At 42.5% G+C, this 20,091-nt stretch overlaps 2 protein-coding genes and 1 non-coding gene across 5 annotated transcripts; 1 reads left to right on the forward strand and 2 right to left on the reverse strand.

Moving 5' to 3' along the window:
* Positions 1–15,921: 15,921 nt before the first annotated feature.
* On the reverse strand, positions 15,922–17,485 carry LOC118386967 (uncharacterized). 2 transcript variants are annotated; one of them, XR_004826322.2, is made up of 3 exons: positions 17,065–17,485; positions 16,844–16,930; positions 16,519–16,668 (listed from the first exon to the last, which is right to left on the reverse strand). XR_004826322.2 is itself a non-coding variant. In XM_035775015.2 (2 exons), exons 1-2 carry the CDS (start codon positions 17,198–17,200, stop codon positions 16,163–16,165), a joined length of 642 nt encoding a protein of 213 aa, XP_035630908.1. In that variant the 5' UTR covers positions 17,201–17,450; the 3' UTR covers positions 15,922–16,162. The 2 variants fall into 2 exon arrangements, 1 of the variants encoding a protein (XP_035630908.1); XM_035775015.2 differs by lacking the exon at positions 16,844–16,930 and having other exon boundaries at positions 15,922–16,668; positions 17,065–17,450.
* A 342-nt stretch (positions 17,486–17,827) lies between these two features.
* On the forward strand, positions 17,828–17,909 carry trnas-gcu (transfer RNA serine (anticodon GCU)). The gene has a single exon. It is a non-coding gene; the product is annotated as a tRNA-Ser (tRNA).
* Positions 17,910–18,095: 186 nt separating this feature from the next.
* LOC118386970 (protein FAM177A1-like) lies at positions 18,096–20,053 on the reverse strand. Of its 2 annotated transcripts, none has more exons than XM_035775023.2 (5): positions 19,747–20,053; positions 19,284–19,483; positions 19,126–19,180; positions 18,950–19,044; positions 18,096–18,593 (listed from the first exon to the last, which is right to left on the reverse strand). In XM_035775023.2, the coding sequence occupies exons 2-5, from the start codon at positions 19,464–19,466 to the stop codon at positions 18,408–18,410; spliced, it is 519 nt and encodes a 172-aa protein (XP_035630916.1). In that variant the 5' UTR covers positions 19,467–19,483; positions 19,747–20,053; the 3' UTR covers positions 18,096–18,407. The 2 variants fall into 2 exon arrangements, with proteins under 2 accessions (XP_035630916.1, XP_035630917.1); XM_035775024.2 differs by having other exon boundaries at positions 19,284–19,421; positions 19,747–20,007.
* Positions 20,054–20,091: the final 38 nt, after the last annotated feature.

A 20,091-nucleotide genomic window follows, 5' to 3' on the forward strand; every position in this document is an offset into this window, starting at 1 on the left:
CCTGTTGAAAAATAAATTATAGTTCCACTAAGCGCAAACCAGATGGGATGGCGTATCACTGCAGAATGCGGTTGTAGCCATGCTGGTTAAGTGTGCCTTGAATTCTAAATAAATCACAGACAGTGTCACCAGGAAAGCACCATCACACCTCCTCCTTCATGCTTCATGATGGGAACCACACATGCGGAGATCATTCGTTCACCTACTCTGCATTTCACAAAGACACCGCTGTTGGAGCCAAAAATCTCAAATTCGGACTCATCAGACCAAGGACAGATTTCCACCGGTCTAATGTCCATTTATTGTGTTTCTTGGCCCAAGCAAGTCTCTTCTTATTATTGGTGTCCTTCAGTAGTGGTTTCTTTGCAGCAATTTGACCATGAAGGCCTGATTCACGCGGCCTCCTCTGAACAGTTGATGTTGAGATGTGTCTGTTACTTGCACTCTGTGAAGCCTTTTTTTGGGCTGCAGTTAACTCTAATGAACTTATCCTAAGCAGCAGAGGTAACTCTGGGTCTTCGTTTCCTGTGGCGGTCCTCATGAGAGCCAGTTTCATCATAGCGCAAATGTATAAAAATGAAAAAATGTAACATGACATTGACATAAGCATTCAGACCCTTCATTGAGTACTTTGTTGAAGGATCGTTGGCAGCGATTGCAGCCTGAAGTCTTCTTGGGTGTGACGCTACAACCTTGGCACACCTGTATTTGTTTCTCCCATGTTCCTGCTGCTGAAAAACATGCCCAAAGCATGATGCTGCCACCACCATGCTTTAACGTAGGGATGGTGCCAGGTTTCCTCCAGACATGACACTTGGCATTCAGGCTAAAGAGTTCAAACATGGTTTTATCAGACCAGATAATGTTTCTCATGGTCTGAGAGTCTTTAGGTGGATTATGGCAAGCTCCAAGTGTGTTGTCATGTCCTTTTACTGAGGAGTGGCTTCCGTCTGGCCACTCTACCATATAGGCCTGATTAATGTTGTGCTACAGAGATGGTTGTCCTTCTGGAAGGTTCTCCCATCTCCACAGAGGAACTCTGGAGCTCTGTCAGAGTGACCAGAGTGCTCACCTCCCTGACCAAGGCCCTTCTCCCCCGTTTGCTCAGTTTGGATGGGCGGCCAGCTCTAGGAAGAGTCTAGGTGGTTCCAAACGTCTTCCATTTAAGAATGATGGAGGCCACTGTTCATGGGGATGCTGCATAAATATTGTTGTCCCCTTCCCCAGATCTATGCCTCGACACAATCCTGTCTCGGAGCTCTACAGACAATTCATTTTGACATCATGGCTTGGTTTTTGCTGTGACATGCACTATCAACTGTGGGACCTTATATAGACAGGTGTGTGTCTTTCCAAATCATGTCCAATCAATAGAAATTACAACAGGTGGACGCCAATAAAGTTGTAGAAACATCTCAAGGATGATCAGTGGAAGCAGGATGTACCTAAGCTCAATTTCGAGTCTCATAGCAAAGGGTCTGAATACTTATGTAAATAATATATGTTTTTTCTTTGACTAAATTTGAAAAGAACTCTGAAAAACAGTTTTTGCTTTTTCATTATAGGATATTGTGTGTATACTGATGAGGGGGGAAAACAATTTAATGCATTTTAGAATAAGTCTAACGTAGCAAAATGTGTAAAAAGTCAAGGGGTCTGAATACTTTCCGAATGCACTGTAGTTTAGAACTTTCGGACTGAAACGATGTGTACACAGTCAAACAGCAGCCATGGAGGTCAGCCAATCATTTGTTATTGAGGTTGAAGCACCTGAAAAATGTATCAAAAGGTCTGGTCTACCTAGTACCATAAAGGCTGTACAACTGAATGATGAAGACACGATGAAAGTGTCAGCGCCCAAGAAACCAGTTCTAAATTTGCCACGAGTTCCTCAGATACATCCAGACATGTTGGGGCACGAGGGGGAAAATTCAGACGGGCGAGTATCTGTGTTTTTTCTTTTTCCATGCTGACGTGTGTGTGTGTGGGACTTCTTGTTATCCTGGGGGTAGTGTATTGGACTAAATGTAAGACAGAAGACTTGGTGATTTTCATTCATTAAAGTCCTTGGTCAATTTTGGGACAAAAATGCGTTTATGCCCTTGATCAGTGGTAGTGTATGAGGCTAATTGGGGAGCCAAAGGTCTATTGTGACTTTTGATCAAGTTTGTGGGTGGAGAAGAGGGAGGTTTGTTTGGGCATGTAGAAACCTTTTGGTTTTGAGGGTAGGATTTGTTTGGGGGCCTGTTGAAAGTGTTTTGAATGGGGTGTGTTTTGGGGATCTGGGTAGAAATCCAACAATGTAAACAAACTGTGTGGGAATAGAATTAGGTCTCCCAGAGCATTCACTCTTGGCCCAATTGGGAATCAACAAGCAGTTGTCTGGACTTCACAGAGGCTTGGAAGTTGCAGTTATTTTTGTATCCCTTTGGTGTAATCTTTAAAAGTATGTGGAACATTTTCACAACTCTAAGCACATAAATAAAATCAGGTCATTGAAATGTCTCATGCTTCAAAACTGTACGTACAAGTTCAATTGACTGAGTACATCAAACCCAGGCATTAAAACTTTACACTGTACATGAAATTTGGAATCACAGGGTACCGTACATTACCGTAAGTTACCCCCAGAAGCCTTTGCAAGTGTTAAACCTGCATAAACATTAGTGATTCTCTTTCAACTTAAAACAAGACGGCCGCTTTCTATAGCCTTTGTAATTGGGGGGTGGTGTGTCTGGACTTGTAGATGTAGCCTGGTTTTGATTACTATGAACACATCAGATGTAATTATTACATTTGATTTTTAAGATCAATAAGGATCTCTCTCTCTCTCTCACACACACACACACACACACACACACACACACACACACACACACACACACACACACACACACACACACACACACACACACACACACACACACACACACACACACACACATACACATAATTATATTCACTTATGCTGCAGACATCAGTTTTCTGAAATTAAGGATGACATTTTACATCCCAGATATTAGTGGTGGGACCCAATAATGCTATTTCAATATTTTGATATCAATATGAACCAGGCATATTGTTATCTGGACATTATCTGATCTCAATACAGCATTGGTCATTTAAACATAGAAGGATATTTATCTGCTACAATTCCCCATTCAATAATGTTGTATGAAAAACAAGCACTCAAGCTAAACACAAAGCTAAACATACAAGCATGTGATGATAAATATAATTATTCTCAATGTGCACATTTTAGGTGCGGACACCAGTACAGCTATTTCAATATAATGTTGATATATTTTTGTCGATAAGAGCAAGGCGTATTATGATTTCAGTTTTATCTATGCTGTTAACCTACAGTATACAGTGCATTCAGAAAGTATTCAGACCACTTTAATTTTTTCACATTTTGTTGTATTACAGCCTTATTCTAAAAGGTATTAAATAGTTTTTCCCCCTTATCACTCTACACACAATATTCTATAATGACAAAGTGAAAACAGGATTTTAGCTATATTTGTGAATGTATTAAAAATTTAAAAAACAGAAATACCTTACCTTGATTCTCGAAATTGAGCTCAGGTGCATCCTGTTTCCATTGATCATCCTTGAGATGTTTCTACAACATGATTGGAGCCCACCTGTTATACATTCTATTGATTGGACATGATTTGGAAAGGCACACACCTGTCTATATAAGGTCGCACAGTTGACAATGCATGTCAGAGAAAAAAACCAAGCCATGAGGTCGAAGGAATTGTCCTTAGAGCTCAGAGACAGGATTGTGTCGAAGCGCAGATCTGGAGAAGGGGACAAAAACATTTCTACTGTGTTTAAGGTTCCCATGAACACAGTTGCCTCCATCATGCTAAAATGAAAGAAGTTTGGAATCGCCAAGACTCCTCCTAGAGCTGGCTGCCCAGCCAAACTGAGCAATCGGGGGAGAAGGGCCTTGGTCAGCAGTGACCAAGAACCCGATGGTTACTCTGACAGAGCTCCTCTGTGGAGATAGAAGAACCTTCTAGAAGGACAACCATCTCTGCAGCACTCCACCAATCAGACCTTTATGGTAAAAGGCAGTAAAAGGCACGTGGCAGCCCACTTGGAGTCTGTCAAAAAGGCACCTAAAGGACTCAGACTATGAGAAACATGATTCTCTGGTCTGATGAAACCAAGATTGAACTTTTTGGCCTGAATGCCAAGTGCCATGTCTGGAGAAAACCTGGCACCATCCCTACAGTGAAGCGTGGTGGTGTCAGCATCATGTTGTGGGCATGTTTTTCAGTGGTAGAGACTGGGAGACTAGTCAGGATCAAGGGAAAGATGAACGGATCAAAGTACAGAGAAATCCTTCATGAAGACCTGCTCCAGAGAGCGAAGCACACAGCCAAGAAAACGCAGGCGGAGCTTCAGGACAAGTCACTGAATGTCCTTGAGTGGCTCAGCCAGAGCCCAGACTTGAACACGATCTAACATCTTTAGAGAAACCTGACCATAATTGTGCAGCGACGCTCCCCATCCAACCTGACAGAGCTTGAGAGGATCTGCAGAAAAGAATGGGAGAAACTCCCCAAATACAGGTATGCTTAACTTGTAGCGTCATACCCTAGAAGACTTTAGGGTGTAATCGCTGACAAAGGTGCTGAAGTACTGAGTAAATAATTTGAATAATTATGTAAATGTAATATTTCAAATTAAAAAAATTAAATGTCTGAACCTGTTTTTCCTTTTCATCATAGGGTATTGTGTGTAGATTAATGAGGGGAAAAACAATTTAATCTATTTTAGAGGCTGTAACTTGGAAAGTGTCTGAATACTTTCCAAATGCACTGTAAATGTGTCTGAATACTTTCCAACTGTTCCTGTAGGCAGAAATCTATGTCACAGATCTTCACAAAGGCTCTCAACTTAGCATACTTAATTGGCTGGTGATGTTTGATGGGATCCTCAGTGTATTCAAACAGGTTATGGGTCTTGGAAGTCACATTTCTTTTTCAATTATTTTTGTGCAATTTTCACAAGTGTGTGTGGTACATGTTCATATTTCAAAGCACAAAATCAAGAGCTAATCAAAACGGCTCATGTTTCAAAACTCTAAGGATATTTTCAATTGACTGAGTACAACAAACAAATTCAGAACATCATTTGTTCACTGCACCAAACCACTATTTCGATTTGGATACATATCCATTCTAAGTATCTGCTTTTCAATATTCACTTCATTTTTTTATATGATTCTCTTGTTATGTTAACAATACAATTAGCTATAACTTAATCAAACTGCTCAAAACTGGTGACTACTGAATCGAAATGTTTTAGTGCCTAGTTAACGTAAATAAACTGAACAAAAATATAAACGCAACACGTAAAGTGTTAGTCCCATGCGTCATGAGCTGAAATAAAAGATTCCAAACATTTTCCTTACGCACAAAAAGCATATTTCTCTCAAATTTGGTGCACAAATTGTTTTTTATCCCTGTTCGTTAGCATTTCTCCTTTGCCATGATAATCCATCTAACAGGTGTGGCATATGAAGAAGATGATTAAACAGCATGATCAATACACAGGTGCTCCTTCTGCTGAGGACAATAACAGGCCTCTTGGGCAGAATGGGCAGTTTTGTCACAACACAATGCCATAGATGTCTAAAGTTTTGATGGAGCGTGTAATTGGCATGCAGACTGCAGGAATGTCTACCAGAGCTGTTGCCAGAGAATTGAATGTTAATTTCTCTACCATAAACTGCCTCCAGCGTCATTTGACATCAGGAATTATCAAACTATACTGAACAAAAACATTAAACGCTGTCACGACTTGCGCCAAAGTCGGCTCCCCCCCATGTCTTTGTGTGAAATTGTTTTGTTATGCGTTTAATGTGATGCGCCAGACTGTATTTTTCCCCCAGGTATCGTATTTTGACCCGTTGTATGTAATTGTCATACATTTTGTATATTCGTTTTTTTACACTTATTGACTTTTACCTTAGGCTGGAGGATTTTTGACACAGTTGCGTCTGTCTTATGCCAAATAAAAGTGTGCCTGATCACAACTCACTGCTCTCCTGCACCTGACTTCGTACGTTAACTGATAGTTTGTTGGTGATGTGGACACCAAGAAACTTGAAGCTCTCAACCTGTTCCATTCCCCGTCGATGAGAATGCTTGTGTGCTTTGCCCTCCTTTTCCTGTAGTCCACGGTCATCTCCTTTGTCTTGATCACTTAGACGGAGAGGTTATTGTCGACCTCCTCGTTATAGACTTTCTCTTCGTTGTCGGTGATCAGGCCTGTCGTCGGCACACTTTATGATGGTGTTGTAGTCATGCTTGGCCAAGCAGCCATGGGTGAACAGGGAGTACAGGAGGGGACTAAGCACACACCCTTGAGGGACCCCCGTTAGGAGAATCAGAGTGGCAGATGTGTTGTTGCCCACTTGGGGGCGGCCCGTCAGGAAGTCCAGGATCCAGTTGCAGAGGGAGGTGTTTAGTCCTAGGGTCTTTAGCTTAGTGATGAGCTTTGAGAGCACTATGCTGTTGAACGCTGAGCTCTAGTCAATGAACAACATTCTCACACAGGTGTTCCTTTTGTCCAGGTGGGAAAGGGCAGTTTTGAGTGCAATAGAGATTGCGAAGTCTGTGGATCTGTTGGGGCGGTATTCAAATTGGAGTGGGTCTATGGTTTCTGGGATAATGGTGTTGATGTGAGCCAGCCTTTCAAACCACTTCATGACTACAAACGTGAGTGCTACGGGTCGGTAGTCATTTAGGCAGGTTTCCTTGGTGTTCATGGGAACAGGGACTATGGTGTTTTGCTTGAAACATGTTGGTATTACAGACTTGGTTAGAGACGGGTTGAAAATGTCAGTGAAGACATTTGACAGTTGGTCAGCGCATGCTCGGAGTACATATCCTGGTAATCCGTCTGGCCGTGCGGCCTTGTGAATGTTGACCTGTTTAAAGTCTTACTCATATCGGCTACAGAGAACGTAATCACACAGTTGTCTGGAACAGCTCATGCTCTCATGCATGCTTCAGTGTTGCTTGCCTCGAAGTGAGCATAGTTGTAATTTAGCTTGTCTGGCAGGCTCGTGTCACTGGGCAGCTTGCATCTGTGCTTCCCTTTTGTAATCTGTAATAGTTTGCAAGCCCTGCTACATCCGACGAGCGTTGGAGCCGGTGTAGTACGATTCAATCTTTGTCATGCATTGATGCTTTGCCTGTTTGATTGTTCGTCAGAGGGCATAGAGGGATATCTTATAAGTGTCCGGGTTAGAGTCCTACTCCTTGAAAGCTGCAGCTCTACCCTTTAGCTCAGTGCAGATGTTGCCTGCAATCCATGGCTTCTGGTTGGGGTACGTACGTACTGTGGGGATGATGTCATCGATGCACTTATTGATGAAGCCAGTGACTGATGTGGTGTACTCCTCAACTCCATCGGAAGAATCCCGGAACATTTTCCAGTCTGTGCGAGCACAACAGTTCTGTAGCTTAGCATCTGCATCATCTGACCACTTCTGTATTGAGCGAGTCACTGGTGATTCCTGCTTGTAAGCAGGAATCCGGAGGATATAATTATAGTCAGATTTGCCAAATGGAGGGCAAGGGAGAGCTTGTACGTGTCTCTGTGTGTGGAGTAAAGCTGATATGGAGTTTTTTTTCACTCTGATTGCACATTTAACATGCTGGTAGAAATTAGGTTAAACAGATTTGTTCCCTGCATTAAAGTCACTAGGAGTGCCGCCTCTGGATGAGCGTTTTCCTGTTTGTTCGTGGCCTTATACAGCTCATTGAGTACGGTTTTACTGTCAGCATTGGTTTGTGGTGGTAAATAGACAGCTACGAAAAATATAGATGAATACTCTCTTGGTAAATAGTGTAGTCTACAGTTTATCATGAGATACTCTACCTCAGGTGTGCAAAACCTCGAGACTAGATTTCGTGCACCAGCTGTTGTTTACAAATATACACAGACCGCCACCCCTTGTCTTACCGGAGGCAGCTGTTCTATCTTGCTGATGCAGTGAAAACCCCACCAGCTGTATGTTATCCATGACTAGCTGAAATATAAGATATTACAGTTTTTAATGTCCCGTTAGTAGGATATTCATGACCGAAGCTCGTCCATTTTGTCATCCAATAATTTTACGTTGGCTCATAGGACTGATGGTAGAGGCAGATTAACCACTCGCTATTGGATCCTTACAAGGCACCCAAACCTGCGTCCCCGATATCTTTGTCTCTTCTTCATGCGAATGATGGTGATTTGGGCCTTGTTGGGTGTCTGAAGTAAATCCTTCGAGTCCAACTCGTTAAAGAAAAAATCTTCATCCTGTACGAGGTGAGTAATTGCTGTCCTGATATCAAGAAGCTATTTTCGTTCATAAGAGACGGTGGCAGAAACATTATGTACAAAATAAGTTAAGTCTATATAAAGTGAGTGCAAATGAGGTAAGTTAAGGAAATAAATAGGCCATGGTGGCGAAGTAATTACAAAATAGTAATTAAACACTGGAATGGTAGATCGGCCGAAGATGAATGTGCAGGTAGAGATACTGGGGTACAAAGGAGCAAAATAAATAAATAAATAAACACCCGTATGGGGATGAGGTAGGTAGATAGATGGGCTGTTTACAGGTGCAGTGATCTGTAAACTGCTCTGACAGCTGGTGCTTAAAGCTAGCTTTAAGCACCAGCTGTGCTTAAAGCCAACCAACGAGAGCGAGGGCCAACCAACGAGAGCTTACAGGTCGCAATGGTGGGTAGTGTTTGGGGCTTTGGTGACAAAACAGATGGCACTGTGATAGACTGCATCCAGTTTGTTGAGTAGAGTGTTGGAGGCTATTTTATAGATGACATCACCGTAGTCGAGGATCGGTAGGATGGTCAGTTTTACGAGGGTATGTTTGGCAGCAATGAGTGAAGGATGCTTTGTTGCGATATAGGATTCTAGATTTAATTTTGGATTGGAGATGCTTAATGTGAGTCTGGAAGGAGAGTTTACAGTCTAACCAGACACCCAGGTATTTGTAGTTGTCCACGTATTCTAAGTCAGAGCCGTCCAGAGTAGTGATGCTGGACGGGCGTGCAGGTGCGGGCAGCGATTGATTGAAAAGGATGCATTTAGTTTTACTTGCGTTTAAGAGCAGTTGGAGGCCACAGAGGGAGAGTTGTATGGCATTGAACCTTGTCTGGAGGTTAGTTAACACAGTGTCCAAGGAGGGGCCAGAAGTATACAGAATGGTGTCGTCTGCGTAGAGGTGAATCAGAGAATCACCAGCAGCAAGAGCAACATCATTGATGTATAGAGAAAAGAGAGTCGGCCCGAGAATTGAACCCTGTTGCACACCCATAGAGACTGTCAGAGGTCCAGACAACAGGCCCTCCGATTTTACACAATGAACTCTATCAGAGAAGTAGTTGGTAAACCAGGCGATGCAATCATTTGAGAAACCAAGGCTGTCGAGTCTGCCAATAAGAATGTTGTGATTGACAGAGTCGAAAGCCTTGGCCAGGTCGATGAAAATGGCTGCACAGTAATGTCTCTTATCGATGGCGGTTATGATGTCATTTAGAACCTTAAGCGTGGCTGAGGTGCACCCATGACCAGCTCTGAAACCAGATTGCATAGCGGAGAAGGTATGGTGGGATTCGAAATGGTCAGTAATCTGTTTGTTAGCTTGGCTTTCGAAGACCTTAGAAAGACAGGGTAGGATAGATATACAGTGCCTTGCGAAAGTATTCGGCCCCCTTGAACTTTGCGACCTTTTGCCACATTTCAGGCTTCAAACATAAAGATATAAAACTGTATTTTTTGTGAAGAATCAACAACAAGTGGGACACAATCAGGAAGTGGAACGACATTTATTGGATATTTCAAACCTTTTTAACAAATCAAAAACTGAAAAATTGGGCATGCAAAATTATTCAGCCCCTTTACTTTCAGTGCAGCAAGCTCTCTCCAGAAGTTCAGTGAGGATCTCTGAATGATCCAATGTTGACCTAAATGACTAATGATGATAAATACAATACACCTGTGTGTAATCAAGTCTCCGTATAAATGCACCTGCACTGTGATAGTCTCATAGGTCAGTTAAAAGCGCAGAGAACATCATGAAGAACAAGGAACACACCAGGCAGGTCCGAGATACTGTTGTGAAGAAGTTCAAAGCCAGATTTGGATACAAAAAGATTTCCCAAGCTTTAAACATCCCAAGGAGCACTGTGCAAGCGATACTATTGAAATGGAAGGAGTATCAGACCACTGCAAATCTACCAAGACCTGGCCGTCCCTCTAAACTTTCAGCTCATACAAGGAGAAGATTGATCAGAGATGCAGCCAAGAGGCCCATGATCACTCTGGATGAACTGCAGAGATCTACAGCTGAGGTGGGAGACTCTGTCCATAGGACAACAATCAGTCGTATATTGCACAAATCTGGCCTTTATGGAAGAGTGGCAAGAAGAAAGCCATTTCTTAATGATATCCATAAAAAGTGTCGTTTAAAGTTTGCCACAAGCCACCTGGGAGACACACCAAACATGTGGAAGAAGGTGCTCTGGTCAAATGAAACCAAAATGTAACTTTTTGACAACAATGCAAAACGTTATGTTTGGCGTAAAAGCAACACAGCTCATCACCCTGGACCCACCATCCCCACTGTCAAACATGGTGGTGGCAGCATCATGGTTTGGGCCTGCTTTTCTTCAGCAGGGACAGGGAACATGGTTAAAATTGATGGGAAGATGGATGGAGCCAAATACAGGACCATTCTGGAAGAAAACCTGATGGAGTCTGCAAAAGACCTGAGACTGGGACGGAGATTTGACTTCCAACAAGACAATGATCCAAAACATAAAGCAAAATCTACAATGGAATGGTTCAAAAATAAACATATCCAGGTGTTAGAATGGCCAAGTCAAAGTCCAGACCTGAATCCAATCGAGAATCTGTGGAAAGAACTGAAAACTGCTGTTCACAAATGCTCTCCATCCAACCTCACTGAGCTCGAGCTGTTTTGCAAGGAGGAATGGAAAAAAATGTCAGTCTCTCGACGTGCAAAACTGATAGAGACATACCCCAAGCAACTTACAGCTGTAATCGCAGCAAAAGGTGGCGCTACAAAGTATTAACTTAAGGGGGCTGAATAATTTTGCACGCCCAATTTTTTCAGTTTTTGATTTGTTAAAAAAGTTTGAAATATCCAATAAATGTCATTCCACTTCATAATTGTGTCCCACTTGTTGTTGATTCTTCACAAAAAAATACAGTTTTATATCTTTATGTTTGAAGCCTGAAATGTGGCAAAAGGTCGCAAAGTTCTTATTATTATTATTATTATTATTATAAGTTCAAGGGGGCCGAATACTTTCACAAGGCACTGAAGGTCTATAGCAGTTTGGGTCTAGAGTATCATCCCCTTTGAAGAGGGGGATGACCGCGGCAGCTTTCCAATCTTTGGGAATCTCAGACGATACGAAAGAGAGGTTGAACAAGCTAGTAATAGGGGTTTCAACAATTTCGGCAGATAATTTTAGAAAGAGACGGTCCAGATTGTCTAGCCCGGCTGATTTGTAGGGGTCCAGATTTTGAGGCAGTGATCGCTGAGATCTTGATTGACAACAGCAGAGGTGTATTTGGAGGGCGAATTAGTTTGGATGACATCTATGAGGGTGCCTGTGTTTACTGATTTGGGGTTGTACCTGGTAGGTTCATTGATTATTTGTGAGATTGAGGGCATCAAACTTAGTTTGTAGGATGGCCAGGGTGTTAAGAATGTCCCAGTTTAGGTCACCTAGTAGAACGATCTCAGAAGATAGATGGGGGGGCAATCAGTTCACATATAGTATCGAGGGCACAGCTGGGGGCAGAGGGCTAGCAGTTAGCAGACCGGGCAAGCAAGCTAGCAGTTAGCAGACCGGGTTAGCAAGCAAGCAGATAGCAAGGGCTAGAAAGTTAGCCTTTGGGGGGGACCTTCGCGATGGGGCTAAGTCTGTTTTTGCCTCTTCGTGCGGTGACGTCGATAGACCAGTCGTGGAATTAGTAGGGTTCCAAGTATCTCTAGGTAGCTAGCAGGCCGATATTGTAGCCCTGGAGTATGCTTCGGTGGTATCACAGGAGCCCTGGCCGGGCTAGCTTCAAGCTAAATTGGTGCTTGCTCTGGGATGGAAACGCTAGCCAGGAGTAGTCATCCGGGATTGCGGTTAGCTAGTTGTGAAGATCCAGATGAAAATGTTCAGTTTGCAGTAGGAATCCGGGGATAAAAATAACAGGTCCGTTATGCTCTGGTTAGTCACGTTGTTCGAACTGGCGAGAGCTTTCCGAGCTGAAGGTTAGCTGATGACCGCTGGCAATGGTTTGCTGACTGATATCTGGTGGTTAGCTGGCTAGCTTCAGTTGAGGGATTCCAGATCCAAAGTAAATATAAATACTTTAGGGGAAAAAAAGCCGATCCACACCACATTGGGTGAGGCGGGTTGCAGGAGAGTATTTAGATGGTGAGGTTTAGCAAAATATTTTAAAGGATATGCGATGAAAAATATGCAAAACGATATATACAAGGGACACAACAGGACAAAGACGTCTGACTGCTACGCCATCTTGGACTACCATTACTTATTAAACTTCACTACTTTCTTCCACTGACATTCTGGACAGCCCTTATTCTTGCCACCTTGTCTCCTTCACCCTAACAGGACACTTCAGTAATTTGGGTGCATGTTCACCACAACAACAAGCATCATTTAGGCTCAGCTGGCATATAAAACTCCTCCCCTCTACATACACCTGACATAAATAATTAACATTTATCACACTGCATTGGTTTGGGCATGAAGGCTCGTGGCCAAAAGTTTTGAGAATGACACAAATATTAATTTTCACAAAGTCTGCTGTCTGTTTGTATGATGGCAATATGCATATACTCCAGAATGTTAGGAAGAGTGATCAGATGAATTGCAATTAATTGAAAAGTTCCTCTTTGCATGCAAATGAGCTGAATCCCCAAAAAACATTTCCACTGCATTTAATTTTTCCCTGCCACAAAAGGACCAGCTGACATCATGTCAGTGATTCTCTCGTAAACAGAGGTGTGAGTGTTGATGAGGACACGGCTGGCGATCACTCTGTCATGCTGATTGAGTTCAAATAAGACTGGAAGCTTCAAAAGGAGGGTGGTGCTTAGAATCATTGTTCTTCCTCTGTCAACCATGGTTACCTGCAGGGAAACACTTGCCATCATCATTGCTTTGCAGAAAAAGGGCTTCACAGGCAAGGATATTGCTGCCAGTAAGATTACACCTAAATCAACCATTTATCGGATCATCAATAATTTCAAGGAGAGCATTTCAATTGTTGTGAAGAAGGCTTCAGGGCGCCCAAGAAAGTCCAGCAAGCGCCAGGACCATCTCCTAAAGTTGATTCAGCTGCGGGATCGGGGCACCACCAGTACAGAGATTGCTCAGGAATGGCAGCAGGCAGGTGTGAGTGCATCTGCATGCACAGTGAGGCGAAGACTTTTGGAAGATGGTCTGGTGTCAAGAAGGGCAGCAAAGAAGCCACTTCTCTCCAGGAAAAACATCAGGGACAGACTGATATTCTTGCATAATCAATGCTTGGAGTTTGTCAGAATTTGTGGGGTTTTGTTTGTCCACCCGCCTCTTGAGGATTGACCACACGTTCTCAATGGAATTAAGGTCGGGGAGTTTCCTGGCCATGGACCCAAAATATCGATGTTTTGTTCCCCGAGACACTTAGTTATCACTTTTGCCTTGTGTCAAGGTGCTCCATCATGCTGGAAAAGGCATTGTTCATCACCAAACTGTTCCTGGATGGTTGGGAGAAGTTGCTCTTGAAGGATGTGTTGGTACCATTCTTTATTCATGGTTGTGTTCTTAGGCAAAATTGTGAGTGAGCCCACTCCCTTGGCTGAGAAGCAACCCCACACATGAATGGTCTCAGGATGCTTTACTGTTGGCATGACACAGGACTGATGGTAGCACTCACCTTGTCTTCTCTGGACAAGCTTTTTTTTACAGATACCCCAAACAATCGAAAAGGGGATTCATCAGAGAAAATGACTTTACCCCAGTCCTCAGCAGTCCAATCCCTGTACCTTTTGCAAGAATAGGTTGCCATCAGTCAGGATGTGGCCCAGAAGTTAATTGACAGCATGCCAGGGTGGATTGCAGAGGTCTTGAAAAAGAAGGGTCAACACTGCAAATATTGACTCTTTGCATCAACTTCATGTAATTGTCAATAAAAGCCTTTGACACTTATGGAATGCTTGTAATAATACTTCAGTATTCCATAGTAAAACCTGACAAAAATATCTGAAGACACTGAAGCAGCAAACGTTGTGGAAATTAATATTTGTGTCATTCTCAAAACTTTTGGCCACGACTGTACATGTGAGAAGGGAGAGACTCTTCATTAAAAAACAATAGAATGGATTGAGTGGGCTTCCGCACTCCATCTCTAGCCCATTATTAGTTGTAGTTGTCTGCAAAAGTGAACCATTTTCCCTCTTCTCTGTGAGCAAAAACCCCCTCGCCCTGGGATCCAATGAGATTCCTAAACAAGTTAATGAATGCAGTACCTTATGGCATTGCATGGTTAAGTGTCCAATCAGAATGCATTTTTGGATTTTAACTACAATGAAATTATTACATCCCCCTCCCTCACCCCTCCTCAGATCATGAGAGCACACTGTCCCGGTCTGTGCTACTTGCAGCACTACACTGGCAAACCCAAACAGGGTAATTCATATACCATTTGTTATGTTTATGGGGAAACAAAACTAAAACTGGGGGGTAAAAATTCTATCTGGACAGGTCCAGCTTAGCCAATCCGTAGATCCGGCCCTGGTTGCTAGAATTTTGGAGAGTGAAATGGTCTGTCTGAAAAGTACACATTCTGATTGTCTACAACTGTGTAAAAATGTGGCCACAATCAAAAGACACAATGCGATCGGATTGTGATCAGATCATCCTGCCCACCTCCAGAGGTAGTCAGACACACATTGTGTCTGAATATCTTACAAGTGTAGACTGATCTGGACAGAGAAGCCATTTAAATCCAAATTATTCCACCCTCATTGACAGGTGGCACCATTGATTGGTTACATCAATATTTGTCTTACATTAAATAAATCATATTTTGAAAGAATAGCTGTGAAATAATTTGCATAAAGAAGGGACCAGGAAATCTGGTCACAATGCAGACAGTGGATGGATAACAGAGTGGATAATGTCCTTCTGTAGCTCAGTTGGTAGAGCATGGCGCTTGTAACGCCAGGGTAGTGGGTTCGATTCCCGGGACCACCCATACGTAGAATGTATGCACACATGACTGTAAGTCGCTTTGGATAAAAGCGTCTGCTAAATGGCATATATTATTATTATTATATTATAATCAGAATGTAGACAATATCAGGACAGAGAACCCATGCTAGCACCAGGTATAAACGGGGCTATAGAGAGGCATTGGGATTGAGCTGGTACATACCGAAGCAGTGCTGTAGATTGGTTTAAGTGCCCAAGTGAACCAGAGAGGCCCTTTAGCACTTGATAGTTTTTCTGCTATGGTGTAGACTAGTGCTGCTGACACGTGGGATGTTACATAACCAGTTCACAGTGCCTTCCCATGCAAACCAGTGTTAGTTAACAATAACAGGTTAAGCTCAGTCCAAAAAGTAAACTGATGGTGGACAACACTCCTTGTCTGGAGAAATAACTTTTTTTCTTTGACAGTGACTGCCCCCACCTGGTAATTATTGAAAAGTACCCCTCTCTGCATTCAAAACAAATACGACTTGCGTTGGTGCTTCTTCCCTCACCTCCTGGATTTTCAATGATTCTTATAATGTTTAACCTTGCTCAACTGGTAGCATCACATTTGCTAACGGTTTCCAATCGCATCAGCCCAGGGTGAAGAGTTTGTTTTATTATTTTGAACATGTGGGAGAATTGCTCACAGACAAAGTAAGCAATTCAGGCCCTCAAATGTTGAAAGCGTATATTTGTTAACAATTGACTTTGCAATAACCATAAACAGGCATAGTATCAAACAGAATATAGAACAATAGTTGATAACAGGACAAAATGAAGGCTTTTGCTTTACAAAACCTTGGAAACAGAATTGAAGGTGGAGGCTGGGCAGTGGGTTATTGGAATGCTGCTTCATGTAGAAGTTGGTGTATTTTCAATTTTACAGCACTCTTCTTTCTATGGGGGAGCTTCCTAAGATACGGGAGCAAACTAAAGAAGAACATCTCATCCTCTATGTCCTCCAGTCCGTCCATCCCATCCATCTGCCACCTCCTCTTCCGGCTGGGCCTATTGGATCCCGACACAGTGTCAGGAGAGGGAGCATCCACATCGTCTGCCTGGCCCCCCTCAATTTCATGGATAATGTAGGCTGATTTATCTTCCACACCTTCTGTGGCACTTTCCCTGTTCCTCTCCCTTTCCTCCTCCTCCAAGTCATCTGTGGTGTCTCCTTGCAAGCCCTTGGGCTGGATGAAGGGGGTAAGGAAGGACATGCTTCTGCTGTGCATCCAGGTCTTCTTGTGAATGTCCAGCTCCCCAGATGCTCTCCTCTGCTGCTCAGCCCGCTTGAATTTGACAAAAGTGTCCCTCAGGTTCTTCCATTTATTCCGACAGTCATCCACTAAACACCCCAAATGACACGTAACACAAAAAGAAGAGGTGAGTGGGGTCAGGATATCTGCATCGAACACAAATAGAGCAATCTCAATCTGACCTATGGATAGTCTGATCATGATTAAAATACACACATGACATTTCTTGAATGTTATGTAAACATGTATTTATTCCTAATTTACCTTATTGCAGGGATCACATTGTTGTTTTATTTGAGGGATAACAATTGGCAGGTAGCTAGCTAGCTAAGGATGTAGCTAGGTACGTAGCTACATAGGTGAGAGAAAGTTTGGTCAACAACAGTTCAAGTAGCTAGGTAGCGATAGTTAGCTAGTTGGCTAGCTTACTAGCTAACGTTAACTGGGTAGATAGCAAGCTATTGCTAGCAGCAAGCTGACCTTACCAGGCATTTCCACTTGCAGACTTACAGCCCTCCATGCCCTTGCCTTTCTCTGTGAGTCCCTGTATGAGTTTAAAGTTACGTTATACAACTCAGGGTAATCCGAAACCGCCGAAATTATTCTGTCAGACATTTGCATGTTAGCTTTCAAAGCACTCGCTGCTGCTGCTACTACTCGCTTTGAATTCAAAGACAGTGCGCATGCGTATCAAATGTTTTCCAAACGCTGATAGGTTAAACTTGAAACGCTTGCTTGCTGGCTAAAAGCCTTTAATGATCTCTGCATTGGCTGTGCAGCATTTACAAAGATATGGCCTCTGCTGAAGTCAGAGCATTCACACTTCTTGCGTTCCGCTGGGCAGCCGTGAAGGAAGTTGACAAGGAAGTGAGTTTGTGTTTATACAGGACCTCCCGCACTCACCTACCGTCAACCAATCATGTCAATGCAGAGCTATACGTAAAAGCTTTCCGCGGTACAGAGCTCAATTTGGCCTCTGCATTCCTCCAGAGGCTCTATAATTGCGTCACACCATCCATACGGTGCCTCCACCACATTTCAGATCAAGCATACATTTACTTTAAATTAGCTACCACAATGCTTGAGACAGATGTAACTAACTAGCTAAAACAAATAGATTGTATTTATGAAAATCAAAACAGAACAATTCTAAAATGCAACGTTAAATGTTGCGAAAAATACAAAACAAACAAACATGCAGTAGCTGTGGTTTGATAAAGCTAACTGTTTTACGACAGGAAACACTACGACGAGGTGGCCGAGTGGTTAAGGCGATGGACTGCTAATCCATTGTGCTCTGCACGCGTGGGTTCGAATCCCATCCTCGTCGATTATTTTTATCCCTAGCCAAAGTGTACAGTCGTCAGTAATACACACCTAGCCAAAGTGTACAGTCGTCAGTAATACACAGCAATTATGTATGTTCTGTGCTATCCAGAATATTTTGTCGATATTTCCACGCATAATGTACAAACCACATTCCGTCAGAAATTCATTTAAATTGAAGGCATGCATGGAAAATGTATACTGCATGTTTTTAATTAACATTTCAGAATGGTATTAATATAGTCAGATAAAGTGCAATACAGTATAAATCACAGAGGAACACCAACAAATACACACAGCAATATAAATATTTGCTCTCTTAGTTTGTTAGCACAACAAGTTCAATGCATACTACTGTTTTACTATTTTTCCTTTAATTTATTATTATTTTTTTTAAACTTACATTTCAACAAACAATGCAAAAAAATGTAAGTAGGCATTTCACGGTCATTCAGCGCATATGACAAATAACATTTGATTTGTTTATTAGCCTAGTTATTTTTCAGTTCTTATTATCATCTTGATAACCCATGTTGTGGGATCCTGTCGTTCTGTGCTCAGTGGCTTGAGAACCAGCTGGGACTCCTTGGGAGCTTGTGGCACCATATTCACTGCTCATCCTCAAAGAAAGGTGACTTCTCTCCCTTCTCTTCTCATAGGAGCATTCAGTGTCTTTACTGCCTGTGTTCTAGAAGGGAACAAAACCGCTAGCTTAAACATTTTTCAATTTGGTTCAGAAAAAGAGTTCTGTTTGAGTGTGACTGCTAAATTATTAAAGTTAGTGTATGTTTAACCAAGAATTTGACTGAAGATTGGAAACAAATGCATATGTGGTCTACATTTCTGACTATGTTGTGCAGGCTTTATGTGTCGGTCCAGAAACTTTTCCTGACCACTTCACCTGACCAGAAAACAACTCCGGGGATTAGTGCCGATCACCAGGTTGTACCTAGTCAACTCACATGGTCAGGAAAAACTCATGACTCTTATGTGATCAAGAAAGTCTCCTGGCCGTATGTGTGTGTAATGTTTTATGTACCTTACCTTGTTATCACGCTGATGTTCATCTACAGCATACTGGTATTTGGCAGTGTTGAGACCAAGTAGACCAGCCAGTTTTTCCCCAAGAAAATCACAAGCTGAAGGAAAAAACATGTTATGTAAGACAATGCTTTCAAAAAAATTGTTTCAAGAGCACACATGAATGGAATGCAACTTACTGCGCAATGACTTCCTGCCCAGAGACCAAGTAAAAGCTCTCCATGGGAGTTTGGGCTAAAACACACACACAGATTAGTGCTGCTTTCCAACTGTGCTCATGGACTAAACATTATTTATACTAAGAATCAAAATCTTAACTGTTTGAACACTTCCCTACCATGTCTTCAGGCTCCCTAAACACCTCCTCTTGTAATGTATCCTCCTCCTCACTGTCACCTTCCTCCAGAGTCTCACCGCTGGCGAAATGGATGACCCTCCTCTGCAGGGACAGTGAAAGGCCTCTGAACTGTCTCTCCTGAACGTCAGGACCCCGAGAGACACACACTGTTAATGACCCCATATCCTCTCATACCTGTCCTGCATAAACAATTCATAAAACATAAGGTCTGTGGTTGTGCTTGATAATGGTGTGTGTGCGCACTACATTAGCTTATGATAAGCAATTTCTACTGACGCCATCTATTTGCCAAGGGATAGTCTTAAAGGGCTATTAGTATGTTCCATACAAGAAGCAATCATAAAAGTAGCTCTGAATTGGGATACTGAAGATGTATTTATAAAGAAATGTCTGTAACCTTATGACAGGTAAACCCTTTAGCCAACATATGAACAGCACTTACTTCCTGGAAACTGTCACTCATTCTTCACACTGAATAAATGATTTTCCTTTCCTTGTGCTGCTGCCTGTAGAGTAAAATTGTTTTCTCAGCTCAGAGTACATACATTTCCTCCACTCTGATGGCACTGGAATGGTCAATCAAGGCAACAGAAAAAAAGCAAGATACTCGGTCCTACATTAGTTTGAAACCTGATACTCAACACACCAGAAACATGCTTACTGTGTTCACCAGTCAGAGACTGCGGTCATTGGATGACAGGCTACTAATTTCAGTTTTCTTGTAAGGCTGAGGGTTGGGCTTGTTCCACTGTAGAATTTCAAGGTTTATTGTTAACTGCTATATGCA

This window comes from Oncorhynchus keta, chromosome 8 (genome assembly GCF_023373465.1).
Source record: "Oncorhynchus keta strain PuntledgeMale-10-30-2019 chromosome 8, Oket_V2, whole genome shotgun sequence".
Taxonomy (NCBI): domain Eukaryota; kingdom Metazoa; phylum Chordata; class Actinopteri; order Salmoniformes; family Salmonidae; genus Oncorhynchus; species Oncorhynchus keta.